At 45.4% G+C, this 20774-nt stretch overlaps 8 protein-coding genes across 8 annotated transcripts, besides 11 other annotated features; 4 read left to right on the top strand and 4 right to left on the bottom strand.

The window, feature by feature from the left end:
* Positions 1-213: 213 nt before the first annotated feature.
* Positions 214-271: a microsatellite.
* Positions 272-403: 132 nt separating this feature from the next.
* Positions 404-429: a microsatellite.
* A 731-nt stretch (positions 430-1160) lies between these two features.
* Positions 1161-2425, top strand: PVX_094460 (hypothetical protein, conserved; the record flags this gene model as incomplete). The annotated part of the gene is made up of 2 exons (XM_001614310.1): positions 1161-1228; positions 1513-2425. 2 exons carry the CDS (start codon positions 1161-1163, stop codon positions 2423-2425), a joined length of 981 nt encoding a protein of 326 aa, XP_001614360.1.
* A 178-nt stretch (positions 2426-2603) lies between these two features.
* PVX_094455 (hypothetical protein) lies at positions 2604-3562 on the top strand. Its single transcript, XM_001614309.1, has 3 exons — positions 2604-2920; positions 3024-3071; positions 3284-3562. The coding sequence occupies exons 1-3, from the start codon at positions 2852-2854 to the stop codon at positions 3407-3409; spliced, it is 243 nt and encodes an 80-aa protein (XP_001614359.1). The 5' UTR covers positions 2604-2851; the 3' UTR covers positions 3410-3562.
* On the bottom strand, positions 3539-7070 carry PVX_094450 (hypothetical protein, conserved; the record flags this gene model as incomplete). Its single annotated transcript, XM_001614308.1, has 1 exon — positions 3539-7070. The coding sequence occupies exon 1, from the start codon at positions 6776-6778 to the stop codon at positions 3539-3541; it is 3240 nt and encodes a 1079-aa protein (XP_001614358.1). The 5' UTR covers positions 6779-7070.
* Positions 3678-3702: a microsatellite.
* Positions 4298-4327: a microsatellite.
* Positions 5574-5679: a microsatellite.
* A 1178-nt stretch (positions 7071-8248) lies between the features above and the next one.
* Positions 8249-9856, top strand: PVX_094445 (tRNA ligase, putative; the record flags this gene model as incomplete). Its single annotated transcript, XM_001614307.1, has 1 exon — positions 8249-9856. The coding sequence occupies one exon, from the start codon at positions 8249-8251 to the stop codon at positions 9854-9856; it is 1608 nt and encodes a 535-aa protein (XP_001614357.1).
* Positions 9483-9506: a microsatellite.
* A 152-nt stretch (positions 9857-10008) lies between the features above and the next one.
* PVX_094440 (hypothetical protein, conserved) lies at positions 10009-10983 on the bottom strand (the record flags this gene model as incomplete). Its single annotated transcript, XM_001614306.1, has 1 exon — positions 10009-10983. One exon carries the CDS (start codon positions 10981-10983, stop codon positions 10009-10011), a length of 975 nt encoding a protein of 324 aa, XP_001614356.1.
* Positions 10984-11843: 860 nt separating this feature from the next.
* On the bottom strand, positions 11844-13231 carry PVX_094435 (ADP/ATP carrier protein, putative; the record flags this gene model as incomplete). The annotated part of the gene is made up of 3 exons (XM_001614305.1): positions 11844-12346; positions 12566-12880; positions 13024-13231. The coding sequence occupies 3 exons, from the start codon at positions 13229-13231 to the stop codon at positions 11844-11846; spliced, it is 1026 nt and encodes a 341-aa protein (XP_001614355.1).
* Positions 11854-11879: a microsatellite.
* Positions 12657-12720: a microsatellite.
* Positions 13076-13101: a microsatellite.
* Positions 13232-14160: 929 nt separating the features above from the next.
* PVX_094430 (hypothetical protein, conserved) lies at positions 14161-15409 on the top strand (the record flags this gene model as incomplete). Its single annotated transcript, XM_001614304.1, has 4 exons — positions 14161-14296; positions 14464-14700; positions 14830-14930; positions 15077-15409. The coding sequence occupies 4 exons, from the start codon at positions 14161-14163 to the stop codon at positions 15407-15409; spliced, it is 807 nt and encodes a 268-aa protein (XP_001614354.1).
* Positions 14382-14424: a microsatellite.
* Positions 14778-14798: a microsatellite.
* Positions 15410-15734: 325 nt separating the features above from the next.
* On the bottom strand, positions 15735-19440 carry PVX_094425 (hypothetical protein, conserved; the record flags this gene model as incomplete). Its single annotated transcript, XM_001614303.1, has 5 exons — positions 15735-15870; positions 16018-16227; positions 16405-16509; positions 16653-16810; positions 17005-19440. The coding sequence occupies 5 exons, from the start codon at positions 19438-19440 to the stop codon at positions 15735-15737; spliced, it is 3045 nt and encodes a 1014-aa protein (XP_001614353.1).
* Positions 19441-20774: the final 1334 nt, after the last annotated feature.

Raw genomic sequence — 20774 nt, 5'->3', positions numbered from 1 at the left:
AGCGAAAAAAAATTGTTACGAAATGCTTTTGGCAAAATAAAAATTATTAACAAAATAGAAGATGAAGAAAAACCAAGCGTCTATGTCTACAACGGGGTGGGCCTCGTACAAGGGGAAATTAAATCCCCAACTGCAGAAGCGCTTAACGAATTTTACCGCGAGGTTGAAAGGAAGGCACATTTTAAGCGTAGCGAAATGCGAGTTAAATTATTTAGAGGCTTTAAAAAGATATATGGGCTATTCAAAATTGAGACAGCGTGCAAATTGTACCTCCGGAAGTTATTAAAGCGATTTTTTGTCAAACGGTGTGTTGATTGTCCTGGTGGGAACACAAAGGGGGGAAACAAATTTCCGTCGCGTGAAGGGGGAGACCACTGCGTGGCGCATATTACTTGTGGTGACTCCTCCAAAGCGTACACATACATTAAACATACGCATGACATTTTAAAAAAAAAAACTCCCCCCAAATGCGCGCACGATAAGAACAACGTAGGTGCAATTTCGCCAAGCGATATTCGCCTTGTGGAAGATGAGGCCATCACGAAGGTCTCCCCTTTAAAGGACTCTCCTCCAAATGTGTACACGCTTCTCCCCCTGACGCCGCACTATTACCAAAATTTACCCTCCATAAAGCTGTCTCGTGGTTAAAGCGTTTTTTTTTTTTTTTTTTTTTTCGAGAGGGCAAAAGAATGGGGGACTTTTTCCTTCTCTTCCCACACATGTGTACCTCTATGTGGCTAACCAACGCAGCGTCTATTTGTGCATACCTCCCAAATGAGGAGCCTCCTCTCCACACAACAGGAGGTGAATACGTATGTGAAACCTGACAAGGGGAGAGCATCTCCAAAAGGGCAAATTAAATCCTTTCCGTTGAAATTCTCCCTTTGTGCGTATTCGTTCCTGTTTGGACAATCACTTGCCCGCACTAAGTGGTGGTTGCTCCGATTTGATAGCACCCTTACCCCGTAGTGCTGCCCAATCGCTTGCCGCCCAAGTTGAACCATTCTGGTGATCACACAGGGGGAGCGCAAAAAAAATAAGCAGAAAAATGGAGCATGGAGATGTTTTTCCAAAACGGTAGGGAAATCACCTCCACCCGCGTATATATACGATCATCTAGGCACACACAGTAACACATATGGAGCCGTGTCTTCGTAGAAATGAGGATGACAAATGGCGATGTTCTCACTGCCTTACGGGGGGAGGGGGAACACAAACGGTGTGTGAGGTGATCCCAGAATAGTGGCTACGCAGAGTGGTTATGCAGTTTTTTCCTTTTTGTCAGTCGTGTCTGTGCTTTGAAAAATGCGCCAGGTGGGGCGGCATGATAATTGCAGCATGTGTTTTCTTGCGAGAGGGTGAATAACCCAGCAGTACGCACTTATGCATGCACGTGGAACGGTTCTACTTGACTTGGCCTGTACGTAAGGGGACCCTCCCTATGGGCGTATGTAAATCAGAACAGCGGTTTATACTATTAAAATATCTCCTACCTCCCCCCCTCCTTAACAGATTCCAAAAGGGGGTTGACTCCCTCGTTGGGGTCCTCCTCAAACATTTGGTCCCCAATTTGTATTACTCCTTCGACAAAATTAAAGAGAACGATGGCATAAAAAGGGATGACGGTGGAAGCTCAAAAATGAATAGCAGAAGAAAGTTGGGCAAGTCCAAGAAGAACATAGAAAAGTGCATTGACTTGTGTCTGGTAGTTTTGAAAACGTTACAGGGGGATCCACATTTCTTTGCTCAGTATGTGCTGGAGAACTACTCTTCAATTAGGGTACGTCATAATGATAAAGGGAGGGAGGGGAAGAAGAAAAAAAATAACAAGTTCGATGACGCCCTTTTGATGTACCACTCGTATAGCAATTCGCAGCCGTCGAGATGGAAAAATAAACCAAGTGGTGAGACTAACGCAGTATGCCTGAATGCAGGGGGGGCGAAAAACCACAGCTTCCTCATAGGAGATAGGGAAGTCAACTCTTATGTGAACAAAATTGTAACGATAGACTCGTACATAGACAAACATAGGATGTACTCCAAGGGGGACTTCATCTGCGAACTGGATAATTTTTTAAATGCCTTTTATTTGAAGAAGGGACCCTCAAATGGGGGGCATGCCAGGTTTGGCGCGACCCAAAGGGGAGAAAAAAACGGGGAAGTAAAAGCGGACGCCAAAGCGGAAGAAAAAAACCTAATCGATGACGACTGCGTGACGAATAACTTATTCTCGGAGTACTTTAACAGCTGCAGAAGGAGCAACAAACTGGTGAACACGCTAATAAAAGAGGTGAATTTGCAGAGTTTACAAAATTTCCATCGCGTTTTGTGCAAAAATATTAACTTTATCAGAATGTTTAACGCGCGAAATGATACCAACCAAGAAATGGATGCCCTGCAGCTGTCTACCCTTTTTGAGCTTTGACACTCTTCTTTTAGCTCAGCATGTGTGCCGTCACGCGGGGTCATGTGCGGTGAGAGTGGGGGAAACGGGGCCTTTAATTCGTTGTTGCTCCACTCGCTTTCCCATTTTTACGCACAACAAGCACGTGTGTCGAAAAATCACTTGTTGGTGTTTTTGCTTGGCGAGCACGTCAATTTTTAAGATGCTTACCCAATGGAGGCTTACGTTTCGTCCCATTCGTGACTTCCCCATTTCGATTGAACCTTTGCCGCGTTTGCTTCCTATTTTTCGTTGCACTTCCGCACATTTGTTAGCGAGCTGAAGGAAACTACATGGCCACTGTGCTCAGCATTTTTACCCCCAATTAGGCACATAGAGCGGTTTACACATTTTTGCAGGAAGGCGCTTTTGTTTCCTTTTTTACGAACAAACACTATAATTTGCAGAATGCATGACTGTTCAGGCAAAAAATCAACATTATCGGATTATGAGCTCCAGCTAGCCAAAGCGGAAATGGTTTGTACAGCCAAAATGGCTATTTTTTTTTTTTTTTTTTTTTCTGTTCATACTACAAATGGCTGCTTTAACTGCACACATGTTTGCAAATTTCACCTTTAAGATGATGGCCAAACTGGAAAAGCTGGAAATTGAGTCTTATGGCGAATTGGTAAAATGGGGCATTTTGGGGTAGGCGCAAATGTGGACAAAAAAAAGGGGAAAAACACGAAAAATGAGAAAAGCAAAGAGGGAAAGAAACACACAAAAAAAAAGAAGCAAATGTCCTGGTAATACAGCCACCAGGTGCAAACGCAAACGCAACACGTTACACGTTACACATTTTTGTGGAAAAAAATTTCACCACTTTTTTCTCTACCACAGAAAAAGGCTAAATGTAGATATGCACTGGAAAATCATCAAGGAATTGTAGAGCGCGACTTCTTTGCAGAGCTTTCCAAAATGGGGAGGGGCACCAAGAGAAGATGGTCTTCCCTCATGGCGAAATAAAGATGAACATCTCGAACGGATGTATTATCGGTAGGCCCCGACGGATACAGAGGCTTATATGAATTTTTTTTTTTCACCCCACGTTTATTTTCTGTATATATCTGCGCACCATTCTACACGAACGTATGCTCACTTAAAGAGAGTAATTTTTCCGGGCTTCTCCCGCATCAACTGCATGGCCAGTTTTTGCCCCACGATCCGCTCCAACTCGTAAGTATGATATTTTGTATAGTAACAAATGGAGGACGAATTTGAGGAGGGGGCTAAATTTTTAATCATTTCATAGTACATGAAAAGAAATTTGGGGGGGGAAAAAAAAATGACGTGGTTGGCCCCCCTGAAGGTACACCTCTCGTAAAAAACCAAACGGCCCGTTACCAGTAGGATGTTTATTCTTCCAAGTTTAAACAGCTTTTGAATTTTCCCAATTTTTTTTTCATTTGTATATTCGTTCACCCCTTTAAAGGAGATGTCATTTTTTTTTAAAATTTCGTGTATGCGAAGGTATTCAATGTAGGTGGGTAAAAAAATGAGGAGCTGCTTAATATTTGTGAGGATGTCAATTACGTTTGTGGCGAAAAACTGTATGATGCTTTCCTCTATTTGGAGAATGTGCGGGCACTCGATTTTTCTGAAATACTGGTTTGTGTGGAAGTGGTTTCTTACGCTTAGCAAGATCGTTTTGCAGGGGCGACTCGGGTCATCCGCATTGAGCAGCTGTCCACTGCCTCCCCGTTTCCCATCTTTCTCGTTACCTAGCTGCCCATTTTCCCTCTCCCCCTCGGCGTCTCCCCCCTTCATGAACAGCTTCACGAAGCCCCTGTAATTGGCCGCCGCCTGAATTAGCGAAATGAACGTTGTGTCCAAAATGCTGGCGGTAATTATCGTTTGTCTGTAGTTCTTCACGTACCCGTTTATAACATACTTGGGGATTCGGTTTATGTTGGCACTTCCCCATTTGAGCAAAGGTTTGTTCACAAAGTTTAGGACATTTTTCAGCGTCAAAATGTTTTGCATTAAAATGATATCTGCCTGGTCGATGATTAAAATTTCGATCGAAGAGAGGAAGTCATATTCGTAAAGTTTTTTTTTTTTTTTTTCGTTTTTTTTTTTTTTCGAATTGTTTTCTTTTGTTCGGTTGCTCTTTTTTCCTCTGTCTGATGTACCCTTTTCCTCGTCCCCCCATCCGTCTCGATCGGAAGAGTCCTCACTTTCTAGGCCGACTTTCTCCTCGGCCTCTCCATGGCTCTCCTTAATGATGACGTCCAACCCAAGCGGGGAGCATATTAAAATGTCGCTCTCATAGAATGGGCTATACAGTTGTATTTTCTTCTCATCGTCGAGCAGTTTAATTCCTAGCCTGAAACAGTCATCGTTATTGCCTCTGTACATGTTTATATAATCAATGGGTTTTCTCTTTTTTAGGAAGACCTCTCTGATGCCTTTTTTCTCTTCAGCAGTTACATCATATTCGTCAACAAATCTGTTTTTATTTTTCACCTCAGAGGGAGTCAACATATGGATGATTAAATCGGTGTACTCTTTTGCAATGTGCCTGAATCCACAGAGGATTAAAATTTTTGGTTTTGCGAAACTTTCATCACAGAGTTCTTCTTTCACCTGCACGTTGTCCTTTTCTACCTGTTGTTCCTTTTCCAATTTTTCTATTTTTTTTTTTATGTACTTTTTTCTCTTCCTCCTTTTCTTTAAGTGGGTCAGGAGGTGGACGCAATTTAGGAGTCTAACAAAATGGCTGTTAAGGAGGTGTTGGTTTGAGTACAACACATCGACGTACGAATTGACGTAGTGGAAGTAGCTCTTCAGTTCGTCGTGCTGCATGAGGTTCACCACGTTTTGCGTTTTCTCTTTGTCCTTCATCTGGAGTTGGGGGGTAAAGCGGTGGTCTTGGACAAGAGGGTTGTCTCTTCCACTATCATAAGTTTCACCATTTTGCTGAGCCCCCACTGGATTGACTGGATTGGGGCCATCGCTGTAGTACTCCCCCAGGTATCTGTAAACCGCCCTGTTGAAGTACGCCAGGGGGTGCTCAAAGGCGGAGAGGTACTTCTCCGCGCGCTGGATTATAGGCTCGTACACGTTGTAGGGGTTCCCTTTGTGCAGAAAGCACTTTGGGGTGGTCTCCAGAACGTTCAGCAGGTAATACGGCACGTGGTTTCTCTCCCGGTAGCTGGAGAAAAAATGCGGCTTGATTTGGACGTCGCAGAAGAGTTCGCCCTCGGGGTCGGCGTGGGTAGCGGTGTGGTTGTCACTGCGGTTGTCGCTGCAATCGTTGGTATGCTCCTCAGTTCGCTCCTCGGTCCGCTCCCCGGTATGCCGCTCACCGCGCTCACCCCGTGAGCCGCTAAAAATGTTCGTCTCTAAAAACAAGTTGGACGTCACATAGGCCTCCTCGATTGTTTCGCCCTTCCTGCCTCGCTCGCCGGTAGCAGCTTTCCCCACTTTGCTCACCTTTTTTGCGCAAAATTTTTGCAAAAATTTCTCGTCCACGTTTTGGCAAAAAGTGAAGAAGTAGTCCATTTTGTTTTCATGCAATTTGTATGACTCGTTCATGTAATTTTTAAAAATGCATTTGGCTTTGTAGGTAGGGCAGTAATTGGGGTGTGGTTGGGTTCCTTCCGGAGCCTCTTCACTGAGTTCTTCACTGAATTCTTCACTGTGTGCTTCGCTCCTGTTGATTGAGCAACCATCCGTTGGGCTTTTCCCCTTAGTTGTGTTCATCATACCTTGGCAACTCTCCCATTTGGGGGAGCTCCTTCCGATCTGTTGGCTCCTCTGACTTTTTACACTTCTTATGAGAAAGGACATGTACAAATCGTCTACATTTTTTGGCGCCATTATTTTGGATTCTTTAATCTGAGGGGTTGTGGTGCCTTCTTTGGCTTCCCCCTTGTTAGGAGAGTTTCCCCGGTTTGCCTCTTCATGGGAGGTAGTCCCTTCAGACGGATCTGCTAAAGCGGGTCGCCCATTTGGGTGTTTTTTCCTAACGTGACTAATCGTGTCTCCATTTGTTCTTCTCTCCTGTTGTTCCTTTTTTTTTAAGATTTGCAAGAAGGTTGCGTGGGCTGATTTATTTTTCCTTTCCTCTCCATTTGTTTCTTTTCCTTTTTCGCAAGTCGGTTCTTCTAATTCCTTCAATTTTTTATACTCCTCAAGTATCAAGGGGTTAATTTGTTTGCCGTTTTTGTCTCTCTCTTTGTTTTCCTCTACACCCGATTCGTCATTCTTCTTAACTGTAAATGAGCTGAGTTGTTTCAATTTTTTTTTTTTTTCTTTTTTTACATACTCCAGTTCGTACAGCTCGTTCAGCGAGGTGATTCTCCTCTTCCCTCGCCGGGTTCGCTTCCCCATTTGTTTGTTAATCAGGAAAGAGAAGCGGCCGCGGGTGGTATAGTTACTGATGGAGGGGAATCCCAAAAGGGGGGACTCTTCCTATTTCCGTTAGTAGCGCTACTGCTATGCAAGTAGTACCATCCGGGGGGTTCTTACCGTGGTGGTTCGTCACATGTTTCTGGTGACAGGGCACCACGCGGGATGGCCACAAAGCGATTTGTGGAAATTTTGCAGAAACGGGGAAAAGAATAGCAACAGGTGGGGGAGAAAATGACGAAACGTTTGAAAATAATGCCGCGTGGAATGCCGCGCAAAATGCTGCCTAAAATGCTGCGCAAATTGCCGCGTAAAATTCCGCGAAAAATGCGAACAAAGCGGAATATAAATGGCGACCTGATATGAGGTAGTTAGCATCCCCCGTTTTAGCCTTTTTTTTTTTTTTTTTTTCGCCCACTTTGCAAATATGCGCCGGGAAAATGGGGCGAATATTTCCTTCCCAGGAAAAAGCTATACGCCTCCCTGGATTAGCGGCGGAAAGGGCAAACAACCCCGGCCGCTCGCGCGCAGATTGTAGTTAGCGGGTTGCAATCAGCAGGTTGCTGTTAAGAGGCTGCTATTTACAGGTTGCGTATCTCTGGGGGGACGACCCACGTGCCCCTTTGAAACGCCCGCTGCCGATGTCGCAGGGGGTACTCGGAAAAAGGAAAAATTAAAGTAACGAAAAATTAAGAAAACGCAAAAAGTAGGGGCAATCTGTCGCTGTGGGGGCTATCTATCGCTGTAGGGACTATCTGTCACTGTGGAGGCTGCAGCCCGCACCCCAAGTGAACGAACCAGTTGAGCTAAATTATGAAATGGGCGCTCCCCCCCCTGCTGGTTGGCCTGATAAGTGTGCCCCTCGCAGAAGCGTTCAAGGGAAGCCCCCCGTCCTTCTCCACCCCCCGTGGCGACTTTCGCCCAATTGGCCGACACCCCACATGGGCATCACCATTTCGCCGAAAGGAAGGAGGCAACAACTGGAGGAGGGCAAACCCAAAGAGGAAATACCAACATTACTATGCGTACGTAAATAGGGGCAAGGAGCATATGCCTTGGGGGCATAGCACTACACGAGCGAGGGTTACAAAAAGGACATTGGGAGCTTTGCAAAAGGGGAACCCGGAGAACAGCGTCAGGGGTAGCACCCCGGGGGGGAGTTCCCCCATCGGGGAGAAGCAACTTGTGTATAATTCCCCCACCGAGGAGAAGCAACTTGCGAATAATTCCTCCACTGAGAACCGCTCTACCAATGTGCCACGTTTTGATGGCCAAACGGGCGAAGAACAAACGGAGGGGGACTACTTCGTTAGCACCCCCGTGTACTACGCAAATGACAAGCCACACATAGGCCATGCGTACTGCAACGTTTTGAGCGACATCATTTGCCGCTTCGCCAAATGGGAATGCGCAGAGGGAAGAAGACGCAGACGGGTTATTCTCTTTTCCGGGATGGACGAGCACGGATTGAAGATTGAACGAAAATCTAAAAAACTGGAAATTTCCATCGCGGAGCATGTGAACAATATGAGCAGCTATTACCAAATGATGAACCAAAAATTACATGTACATGTTAATATATTTTATAGGACGACTAGCCAATTTCACAAAAGCTTTGTGCAACAGGTTTGGAAATATTTAGCGGAGAATGGCTACATATACAAAGGAACTTATAGAGGGTACTACGACGTAAATGAAGAAAAATATCTGAACGAATTTGAGTTAAAACAGAAGAGAAAAAACGACCCCAGTGTTCTCTACATTGAGGAAGAAAATAGCTACTTTTTTAACATTTTAAAATTTAAAAATTTCTTAACAGATTTATATCAACGCAGTGAAGAGGTTATCTACCCATCCTACCTACAGAAGGAGATGCTCCATTTTGTCAATCACGAACTGAAAGATGTGTGCATAAGTAGGTACAACACACAGTGGGGAATCAAAATTCCTGGCGAGGAAAAAGGGACCATCTACGTGTGGTTCGATGCGCTCCTGTCGTATGTATCCTCTGTGTTGCACATGGTGAAGAGGAGGCAACTAGGTGGTGGAAGGGACTCCCCCGGTATTCTTTCCCCACCATGGGGGGGCTCACCTGACGGGGAAAGTTCGAATGGCTCTCCATGTTCTCCTCCCTCGAACGATGTGGAGAAAGACGAACTTGTTTGCTCCTATGAAGACATCTTAAGCATAGTCCGTTTGGGGAATTCCCGCCACGGGGAAAGCGATCCCCACATGAGGAATCAGGCGCCCCCATCTGATATGACCCCCTCGGATGGCACCCTTTTCAGGCTCTTCCAAAAGGCATGGAACCCAGAAGTACAGATAATAGGAAAGGACATCCTCAAATTCCATGGGGTGCTTTACATCTGCCTGCTGCAAAGTCTTCACTTAAAATTGCCGAAAAAAATACTATGCCATGGATTGATAAAAAGCGAAAATGTGAAAATGTCAAAAACGATTGGCAATGTGATAAGTCCATTTGATATTGTGCAGAAATATGACACAGATATTGTTAGGCTATACTTCTTCGGCTGTGCCAATATTTTTGAGGATAAAAATTTTAAGAAAACTCATCTTGAGTCGTTTCAACTGTTTGTTCGAAACAACGTTGGAAATTTAATCTACCGAGTTGTATCCCTCTGTGTGGATAGTAATTATTTGAATATCTTTCAAATTGGAGAAACCGATTTTTTAGAGTCCCCCATTTTGAGGCAATGCTCAGAAAGCAAACAGAAGTTAGTAGCCCTAATTCATAATAGGGAGTTCCCCCTCTTTTTGGAAAATTTGATGACGCTGATAAAACAGGTGAACAAATTTTTCGTCCATCGGGAGCCCTGGAAGTGTACTGATGATTCTGTCCGTTTTAATCGAATAATTTATGAGACCCTGGAGGGCATAAAATTTGTTTCCGTTTTTTTGTATCCCATTATGCCGCATATCTGTTCCTCCATTTTGCGCAACATCGGCTTGGACGTCTCCCCCGCGGGCGGCGCTTCCCTGCTCATGTTGGCGGAGCCAACGCGTCAGTTCGCCCTTCGCGGTTTGATTAAGATCGTGTGAGGGGTAGTTCGAAGTGGAGTGTCACTTATGTGGCATGTCCCTCATAAGTTTACCCCCGGGTAGGGTGCCGACCGCGCCGCGTTCGCGTCGTTTTCACGCCACATTCACACCGCCTTAACGCCGCCGTAACACCGCCGTAACGCCGCTCCCCCTCAGTGCGCCCCCACGCGAGGCCGGTTCCTGGAGAGGTACAAATGCCCGGGGACGCGCGAGTAGTACAGGTAGGGGAACTTCTTCGTGTAGGGCCGCGTGGCCCATCTGTTCTTGCCAGAGCTGTTTTTCCTAAACCACGGGTGATGTTTCGAGATCCATTTTTTGAATTTCATTTTGCGCCCATGCTTTCGCATGAACTGTTCATATTCCAGTGAAGATTCCTTAATGCCATAATTAAAAGTTTTCGTGATGGGTCTATCGTACGGAGCCTCAATTTCTCGCTCCTCAAAACTTTCGGGTAGCTTCCTCTTTAAAATAATTCTCCGATAAAACCACGTCCGGTCAGTCTTTAACGAATCGTGAAAAAGGAGTAACTCATCAATGAAGTTAACATCAACGTTGCACGATTGAGCTATGTACATTTTGCTCTCCTCGTGAAATATTTTGTAATCATCCGAGTCCAACTCGTAGGGTAAAAATGAATTCATAACTTCATACTGCTTCTTTAGCTTCTCCAATTGGGGGTTCATTTTTTTTTTATATTTATATGTCAAGCCAAAGAGGTTGAAATAGTCACACAGGTCTTTTAAAAATGATTGAAATTTTCGATACGTAAAAATTCCTTCATACTTCATCAAGCATTTTACGTAGTATTCAAAAAACTCCTTTTCCTTTTTTTCGTTTTTGTCACTACTTTCGGGGGTGTCCTTTACGTTTCTTCTCTTTTTAAATAAGTCTATAAAGTGTTGGAATATGCCACTTTCTCCGCTGGCTCCTCCAGGACTGCTGCTTGTCTTTCCCAGATGGTTCGGCGAGATGCTCCTTCCGTAGTTGGTTAACTTTATTTTCGCATTTTTTAAACTTTCCTGGTTGAATGACTGTCCGATTTTGGTCAGCAGGGACGTCCCCCCGTGTCTCCTCTGCGCTTTTAGGAAGTGGCACGTTCGCGCGTTGGAGAAGAGGGCCCTCTGCATGGTGGGTGGAGCGGTTTATCTTAAGGGGGCAACGCGAAGGCCAGCGTAATATTATGCAGATGGGGTAACCTTACACGTTTGCCAAAGTGCACATGCACCTGCATCTGCAGGTAGGTATCTCCACAACAGGCGCTCACCAGTAAGGGGTTACCTAAAGCGGATTATCACTATCTGCTCTTTTCTACCCCTTTTTGTGTCCCCCTTTTGCGTGCCAGGTGAAGAAGCCCCAATGTAGGGATACCTTTACACGTTGTAACTCCCCTGTTGACGCCTAGCACATGGGACACTGTCATACATCTCCCGTGCAGTTTTGCAATTTGTTGCCATTTTCAAAATGGGAAGGTTGGCAGCAGGTGCGTGAGCATAAAATGTTGTTCTTTCGCACAGGGAGAGATCAATACAAGGGGGGGGTTGAAAAAAAATTCAAATGTGTGCAGTTTTGGGGGGGGAACAAGCCGCACTTGCACAAAACATACGCAAAGGTAGCAGCGACGAAAAAATAGGTGGATAAATAAGTGAATAAACAAGTAAATACATAAATACGTAAACAGACTGCGGGTTAAAACTCGCAAAACGCGGAAAGGAAACGAATAAATCAGAAGCGTGTGACACAAACTGGGGCATTGGGCGCACAAGCGTTTCGCAGCAAAATGGGCAATTTTTTATAACTAGCCAAAATTACAGAAAAAAAAAAAAAAAAAAAAAAAAAATTAAACAATTAAACAATTAAACAATTAAACAATTAAAAAATTAAAAAGTTAAAAAATTAAAAAAAATATGAACCGTTCAGGCAAATTTTGTCACACTACTGAGAACAAGGGGAACCACAACAATGAGGAGGGGAGGGGAAGGGGACAAACTCATATAGGCATATTATTCTTGACGTAGTAAAAAAAACAACTGAATATTAAATACTCTGGAATTAGTTTAAAGGTATGCAAGGAAAATCCCCTGTACACATTCGAAATTTTGGCGATAAGTTTTTGCGGCTTCTTCACCTTCCAATTTTTACTATGCATTAATGTTTGGGGGAAATTCTTTTCATATATGACGTGGTACTGGTACTTCCTGCGGATGGTCTCCAGGGGGTACGTGGCCACTTGTGATATGTATCCGGTGAGAACACCCAGGAAAATGTAGGACAAGACGTTTGGCGTTTTTTTAAACAGTCTTCGATATTCTTCACTTATGTTTCTATCAGCATATTGTTCTTCTCCCCCCTGTGGGGCATCGCCATTTTTTTCGTGCGAATTGGTTTCGATAAAGTGCTTGGTAAAAATTTCATTCAGCTTTATTGAGATGAGCAAGTAGGGGATGAAGTTTAGTAGGCACAGGCTGTACCCAGCGTACAGGTGTTTAAGTTCTGCGGCATGCAGGGGGAAAAGTATTGGGGGAATGAACTGAATGTAAGTGGACGACCGTATTGGGGGCAGCGAAGGGAACACATCAAGTGCATAGGCATACATGTATATACCCACGCGTGCGCCTGCCCGTTGCACACCGGCAGGGGGTCACATAAACTCGTAGAGCCGTCTTATGTGTGCGCCCCTCCGCAGCTACTTCCTTTCCTCTATGCTCTTACTTCTTTTTAGAACCAAATCGTATATGAAAAGGAAAATGCCCCTACTGGTGAGCTTTTTATTCTTAACTGTTTCATGGTTCAGTGCCATGCAATTATGAATGGTGTCCAGCGGGTATGAAATCGCAGCGGCGAAGCAACTGGAGGTGTAGAGGAGGAAGAAGGTTGTTAGGTAGTTCTTTTTGCTGTTTTCTATCGCTAGGTTGTACTTGATCTTATCGTGAAAGAGTAGTCTGAAGAAGCTGAAGGAAAGGAAGTTCCATATGCTTGCATGGTACCCCCACCAGAGGGACGTCAGGCCTTGCTTGGCGTATATACCTTGGGTGCGTGGAAGGGAGCGAGGGGTGCGCGGCGGTGTAGGTGTATCGTACGCAAGTAAGGAAGCGCGGCGGGTGGGGGACGTAGAGGGCAACCGTTGAGGTGCCTCCTTTTCCAGCCCTACTGCGAGCAGCCCGACCTACCTCTCACTATATTTGAGTACGTAAAGGAGGAGTGGAGCAAAACGTTTCTGAAAAAAAAAGGTTGCGTTTGTCTAATGATTACAATTCGCTCCAAGGGAGAAACGAGAAGCTTAGAAATGAGATTTGATCCTCCATGGGTTAAAAAAGTCGTTATGAATAACTCCTTATATTTAATTTTTTCCTTTTTTTTTAAATAGTAATTTTCCATATCAAAAGAAAAAAAAAAATTGCAAAGGGGGAATAAACTGCTATGTTATAAGAAGGGGGTACCAATTAGCAGGGAATTTTTTTTTTTTTTCAAATGGTGAAAAGGAACTGGAAAGGAGCGTGACTCTAATCTTTGTTCGCAAAGAGGAAGCGTAATGCTTATTCCATTTTTTCCCTAGTGATTTTTTTTCTTATATTTTTCATCTTTTTCTCCCCGTTTCGGCATGCCGTTTCAAGAGAGTTGCCCGTTTTGCTCTTCAGCTACGCGGTTGGGGAGTTTATAGGTTAGGGGCAAAAACGGGGACCTGTGTATTTAACGCCACACGAATAGCACTCACATCCATATGGCGATCGTTGCAATTGTCTGTACATTTTTTCGTAAATTGTGGGAGTATCTTTACCTACGTAAGTGTATAGCTTATCCCTGCTAGGAGGCGTTCCCTCTTTATCGCTTTTTTTGGGGGGGGGCCCTCAACGGTTTGTACGCGTCCGTGAAAAAATTTGCATGCGCGGAGGCAGCTCTTGCTTTGAATCTGTGGCACCTCGGGCATTTCCGTCACATTTTGGCGCACATTTTTAAGTACCATTTGTGTGTACCCATTTTATGTACCTTTTTTGTGTACCTTTTTTGTGTGCCTTTTTTGTGTGCCCTTTTTAAGTACCATTTTGCTTACCCCTTTTTGTGTACCTCTCCTGTGTACCTCTCTTGCGCACATTTGCCGCTCCCCTGGCTGGTCTGCATACCCCTTCTGGATCGCTGCATCGGCGAGGCACTCGAACTGGCAGACCAGATAGCAGGGCAGGTATCAGGCCAGGTAGCACTTTAGAAAGAGCTCAAGAAAGCGCTCCATATAGCATTTCATACTGCAGGCCAACCCGCTGCTACCCCCTCGCCACACCTCCCAACCCCCCAATTGTCCGTACCCACGCATGGAAGGCGAAGTGACGCACAAGCGAAAGAGAGCTTACCAAAATGAGCTATCCGAGAAAAACAGCCTGAACAAGAAAATCGTATTTTTTCATATGGTCTACCTGACGCTCCTTTTTATGGCATGCTTTGTAGGAGGTTAGCAGCTACCACCTCTCCAAAGGGAGAGAGAACCTCTAGCGGGGTTGCGACATGGGTACTCACGGCCGTCCTGTGGGCTCTCCACCTGTGCATAAATACTCGCATTGTTGGGTGCACCTCCATACGACCAATATATCGCCACCCCACAACGGTAACACCCACAGGAGTGCTGCTAGGATTTTGGACCACCTCGTACACCCCCGAGATAAGCATACTTGAAGACGATGCGAATACGTTTCAATTTCGGTACATAAATAATAGGGTAATAATTGGGGCAAAACTGAACATCAAATTAAGCGTCACTAACAACACCACACTGACGTATAGCCTTTCTGCGGAGAGCGTAAAGTATTTTTACTACCCGGTGGGAGCGAATCACGGCTGTCTCTTGTACAATGGGGGTAGGGACGAGGAGTGAATTTCTCTCCATTGACTCTGCATGTGGAGAGTCTACCTCTGTTAATACATCTGTGCGAGTGGTTCATGGTAGTGTATCTATGGAGGGTGCCCTTCCCTTTCCCCAACTGCAGGCCTGGGGGAAAGCTCAGCTAACCAGACGCCCCTCTCGCGGAGGAGCGAAATAAGCGTGCCGACGAACAAGGACGAGAGGACCTTCCCCACCAAGTTATCCGTAAGGCGTGGAAAAAAAAAAAAAAAAAAAAAAAAACGACACAAAGGTGAAGCAGCAATGTGGAGCGACCTCCATAGGGTCACCTCCCTAACGTGGCGAACGTAAGGACCCATGGCACATCTGCACACATTTCCCCCTCCTTACAGATAAAAATAAAATACTCGTTGCTCACCCCCTCGAGCGTTATCCACACTGTGCCTTTTCACCTGGGTTATGAGCTGACGAATGAGCAGAGGGCAGAAGTACAGCCATTATATAACGACTGCAAGCGGTTCAATCGGCTGTATTTTTCCGTTAGACTTGACGATCTGTACATCTCGAACGAGTTTAGGAAGGTGCAAAACGAGAAAAAATATGAATTGATATTTTCTTGCAAATGTTCCATTGATGCAAATGTGGATGCCTTCTTCAATTCTACGCCTATTTACAAGGCGGCCATTTTGGGCAACTTAGCCAATGACCCGAGTTTACTGGGCTAGCTTAACAGGTTTACCCCCGACCGTCACCCTTTTGCGTAACTTAACCGTTTTAAGATTTCTCCGACGCGTTTCATCTCTGCGCAGTTGTCTTCCTCACCATGGAGTGCCCCAATTTGGTGGTACTTCTCCGTCCATTCGTTCGACGTTTCAACTTTTTTTTTTTTTTTTTTTTTGTCCTTTTTCAATTTTTGCGTAATAACGTCTTCCCCTTTTGCTGATTAGCTAATTTGCTCATTTGTTTGTCAATTTTTTACTCTTTATTTGGAGGAGGTTCTCCCTGGTGGGTGTATAGCAGCGTGATGGGCAGTTGGCCGAGGGAGCCTCTTCATTCCCCCACCTTTGGCATGCGCAGATATTTGAGCCTTTTCTCACAGTCGAGGGTGCATAATACATCGTCCAGGAATAAAATGTAGGGCAGGACGCACCTGCAGAATATGTCCCGTTTGACCATCTCGAAGGGCCTGCAAAGGGGGAGGAAGCGTGTGCAGAGGGGCGCGGTAGGAAAAGAAAAAAGGCACAAAGGAAGGCGCAAAGTGGACAGTACAAAATGGACGGCACAAAGTGGACTGCACAAAATGGACCCCTCGCGAATGACCTCCCATGCGGACCTGATAATGAACAAGACGCACATCGCAACTGAAGTCGCCAGGGAGATATTCATCTTCAGGCCGGGGAGGAAGGTGCCAATCAAACTCCAATAGATCCCATTTATTAGGCCCAACCAAATGATGTACAGGTACCAGAGAGACTTTAACCGATGCATGATGAGGAAGTAGAAGACGGGCGCGAAGAAGATTAGCTCCGCTAGGGAAAACATACTGCAGCTGGAGGGGAGGGGCATGACAAGAGGGGAGAGTAAGTGACGGGAAAGAAGAAAGAAAAAAAAAATATGAACAGTTCAGGTAGGGAGACATGCACCATTGGCGAGGTGAAAAAATGAACTGTGTCGCGCCGCAAAAATGAACTGTGCCCCGCTCATCCGCGGGGGGGCTCACCTGTACGTCCTTTGAAGCTCCGCCAGGACAGCGCCATCCAGCCTCCAGAAATTCTTCTGCACGAGGAGTATCGTCCACAGGTAGTCCAAGGTGGAGAGCGTCATGCTGTCAAGCGGGGGGAGCGGCGGCGCGCGAGTGAGTAGACACTCCGGGATGTGCCACCGCAGGGGTCTACCCATATGCCTATGCTTGAGCGTGCGCCCCGCGGCGGGCTTCTACCCACCCAGGGGGAAGTTCATTCTGGTTACATAAAAAGGGAGAGGAGGAAAAAGCGCATTTTAATTTTGAAAATGTTCCTGGGGTTCACTGATCTGGTTTTGATTATCGGCCAGAAGATGAGGGCGAACACGACGGGGGCCAGCAGAAATCTGGCAGCGAAAATGGTCGAGAAGCTGGCCACGCGGAACTGGGAAGCAGCGTTCGCAAGGGGGGGAAAAGACAAACGAGCAAATAAGTAGGCAAAGAAGCAAGAAAAGAAGCAGGCAAAGAAGCAGGCAAAGAAGCAGGCAAAGAAGCAGGCAAAGAAGCAAACAAATGAATCATCAAGTGCACACCTGTTCTTCATTTATGTGCATACTCAGCCTCCCCAGGCGCGCTTACCAAATCGTAGGAGCCGCTGAGATGCAGGGGAGCAACTCGCACGAAAACGGAGGAGAGGTGCAGAGTGAGGATGAGCAAAATGTGGGGGATGTAATTCTCCACGTGGTAAACCAAATCAAAGGAATTGGACCAAAGGATGTAGTACCGCTCGACCTTCTGGTCTATGTAGGCCAACAGATGGTCCCTCTTTGGGGAGATTCCCTGCCGGAAGTAACCCCCCTGAACAACAGAGTTCACTTGTTCTATATATTTTAACAGCCATTTAATTTTGTGGATGAACACATAGAAGAGGCAGGAGAAATTTAGGAAAATTATTTTCTCTTCCGATAGCAAGCTCCAGTCATGATGATACTTTCTTGATGAGGAGAAGTTTCCTTCCGATTTTTTCTTTTTTTTTTGCGTGCCTTCATTCGAGTAATGCACACTTGTTTGTTTCCCACTGTTGTCTTGCCTGCGCATGTACATGTACATGTTCATGTAGTTACTTTGCGCATTTGGAGTAGCTACCATTTTATCGTTCACGTAGGAATTTAAATTTTGCCGGATTTGTGAATCGACCTCGTTTTTGTTTGCAGGAGGGAGGGCCCCATTGGGGTTTACACCATCAGCGCTGCCTCGGTCGCGGATTTGATGCCCCATTTTTTCCCTCCTTTTGGTGAAAAATTCAAAGCCATGCTCTTTCTGGTGTGCGAATTTGCTTTTCAGCCTTTTCCCCCACGTGTCGTATTTACGGTGCTCATCATTTTGGTTCCCCCCTACGTGTGTGCTTCTACGTGCAGTCTTCTTCTTATTCTTTTTAAAGGCGTCAGTACCGTGGTGGGGTGAGACTGCTCTGGGTTGCTCAGGTTTGCCCCCCCCGCGTGTTTCATATTTGGACTCAAAAAGTGCTTCACCAAGTGCTTCACTTTTGTTGCCAATTTTGTAGCGCTTTTTTTCTCTTTTAGTATTTTCGCTGGTGCTGAGCAGATGGCCAATTGGGGTTTCGATTTGTAGTCTGTCTTTCTTAGTATGTGGAGTTTCCCCAGAAAGGTCCCTTCCCCTCTCGGCACTCTTCCTAAACAGGGTGGAACTATTATTTACAGAATTGTCCTTCACACTGTTTCGTTTTTTGTTTTCCTTTTTGTGTTCCTCTTTGAGGTGATATTGTGCGGCGTCGTTTTGAAGGTGGTCATTTTTTTCGTTGCTCCTGAGGGCGCTTTTTGCTGGCTTCACTTTTTGTCCTTTTTTGGGTGTATCCTTATTTTTGTTGTGACCCCGAGAAGGGGGTTCTCCCCTGGAGGTTGTTCCTTCTTCCGGTTTGACTCCCCATGTTTGTTCGCTCGCTTGCGGTATGTTCGCCTCCTCCACATGTTTCAAAGGAGTAGGATCTACACGTGCGTTCTGTTCTACGCGGTTGTTCCCTTCTTTTCCCCTTTTCGCATCCTCACGGGTGGCGTTTTTTATTTTTTTCTTCTTACCTCTTTGAGATGGGCCTTTTCCTAACTGGAGGGGATCTCCCCCCGAGTGGCGGGCATCCTCTTGCAGAGGCTCAACCCCCCTGTGCAGCCTTACCATCTCCATTAAGAATAAGAAGTTGCTCCTATTCTGATTGGAGTGCATCTTCCCAATCTGTTTTCTCTTCCTCTCAATAGCAGAAGTTATTAAATACAATTTTTTATGATAAAGAACTTTTAGACAGTAATACGGAGGGTAAGTGGAAAAGACCTTTTGATTCCTGAGAGTGAAAAATTTATTTGCCAATCTGCTAGCCACAATTTGTAGGTTGCGGAAATCCTTTTCACTTTTTAAATGACCCTTCGGGATGTTTCCACAGAAGATGTTCCATTTTGTGTGCATGTAATTGTTTAAGTCCAGCAGCACATCGGCTAGCTTGGCAAAACAAACTTGGTGGTATTCATTTATATAGGGGAACATTAAAATCATATTTCTTGGGCTAGCTACAGAGTTAGAAAGGGCTCTAGAAAAGTAGTACAAATAGCGGTAATAAATCATACTGAGAAAGAGGGCAGTCAGCAAAAAGAGGAAAATATATATATCGATGGTGCTGGAGTTTATGGAAACGTTAATTACCAAAATGGTTAGAATGAGAAAGGAGTCTAGGATGAATAAAGTCCTCAGGTGGTACCGAGTGAAATAGAACATGACACATATGGGGAAGAAGACGAGGTTGTTAAAACAGCCATTCAGTTCTAGAAGAAGGAATGGCAACACGCAAGAAATGTACAGTAGGAGGGCGAAGGTCACATCTGACAGGATACATCGCGCTAGCATTTTTTGTATTGAAAAGATGATCAAACTTATGATGAAAAGACCTCCTTGTAGATTCGTCGCGAGGTCTCCTTTTCTTTTTTCTTGGGATAACCCCCCTAGGAGGAACAACGAGATGTTCAGAAGGCACAGCCCGGCTGTCGTGTCCTGCGAGTCCATCACGAACATGTGCTTCAGGTCCTCCCGGTTGACGAACGTCGTCCTTGGAGCGAAATGGGGGGGGAGGCGATATCGATGAAAAGGATAGCAAAGGATACCAAAAGGTGCCCCAAGCTACCAAAAGATAACAAGCAGTGGTATTACGCGGGGTGTCCTGGCGTATCGAACGAGGCACCCCTTGGGTGTGTTCCTCCACTTTTAGAGCATTCAACAGAGCGTTAGCCACACGCAGCACATTTCAATTAAGCTTCCCCGTTTTCCTTCCAAATAGGGAGTCAACTCCCCCTTTGCGCATCCACCCCGCGCTGCTACACCACCATGTGCCTTCTTCCCTCAGTTGATACCTCGTCTTAATGTCCTTCTCGACCCGGAAGGACATCCGCTTGCTGCTCGAAAGGTACGAGTAGTGCTCCTTCGTGAAGTATTTCAGCATTTTCGAAAAAGGGGGAAAAGACCAAATGGTAGAAGCGTGCAGGGGGATATATCACAGTCGGACGAGTCATACAACACAGTTATGTTGTTGTCATCGAAAAGGGGTATTCTCCCGTCCAGGAAGGAACCATGCCCTGTGCAGGCAGTTTGCCTCCTAGCGTGCCGTTTTGCGCTTTGGATGGACGTCGCCACACGGTTGGAAGCTACCCCCGTACTGCAGCTTAGCTTATACTATGGTACAGGTATTTTTTCCGTTGCAAAAAGTGCTCACTTCACATTTTCGAAAAATGGCAAAAAGGGGAAATATACACTGGGAGTTGCGTACCCATGTGCACACGCGAATCTTGGGTAGTGACTTAAAATGTGCGAACCGTTTGATGGTGGGACTTTGTTTTCCTTTTTTGCAACATTGCACACATGTTAAAAACACCACCATACGGTGCAGCGTCGCAAAAAAAATTATGACATTATCAGAAATTAATTTATGTGCGAGTTTGGACATGCGGGGTGCATATGTCCCCACGGCGCTAGGCCATCATACGGGAAATTATTTTTCCATTTCCATGGTGGGACGACGTCCAACGAACATGCATTTGAAGAGCGGCTACACTTGGCACACACGGGGTGGTTGCCATTTTGAAGAACTGCATTATATATCCTTTTCTCAGTGCCAGTTGTGGAGAACTGTACCAGAGCGTGCGCAAGCAGGGGTTGCAAATGTGTTAATGTGAAAGGGACACGCGGGGATGTGCACACTCAAACGTAAGAACGTCTACGGAGTGAACTCTTTTCACCATAACTACTCCTTTGCTGCGCACACATGGGAAAAAGAACTACAGATAAATCGCAAAGGTCTTATCAGAAAAGTGCTACTTTGGAGCGCAAAAAAAAAAAAAAAAAAAAAAAAGGAT

The sequence above is a fragment of the Plasmodium vivax genome, chromosome 8 (genome assembly GCF_000002415.2).
Source record: "Plasmodium vivax chromosome 8, whole genome shotgun sequence".
Taxonomy (NCBI): domain Eukaryota; phylum Apicomplexa; class Aconoidasida; order Haemosporida; family Plasmodiidae; genus Plasmodium; species Plasmodium vivax.
Note: the sequence above shows the minus strand (reverse complement) of the source record. Positions and strands in the feature narration are given on the sequence as shown.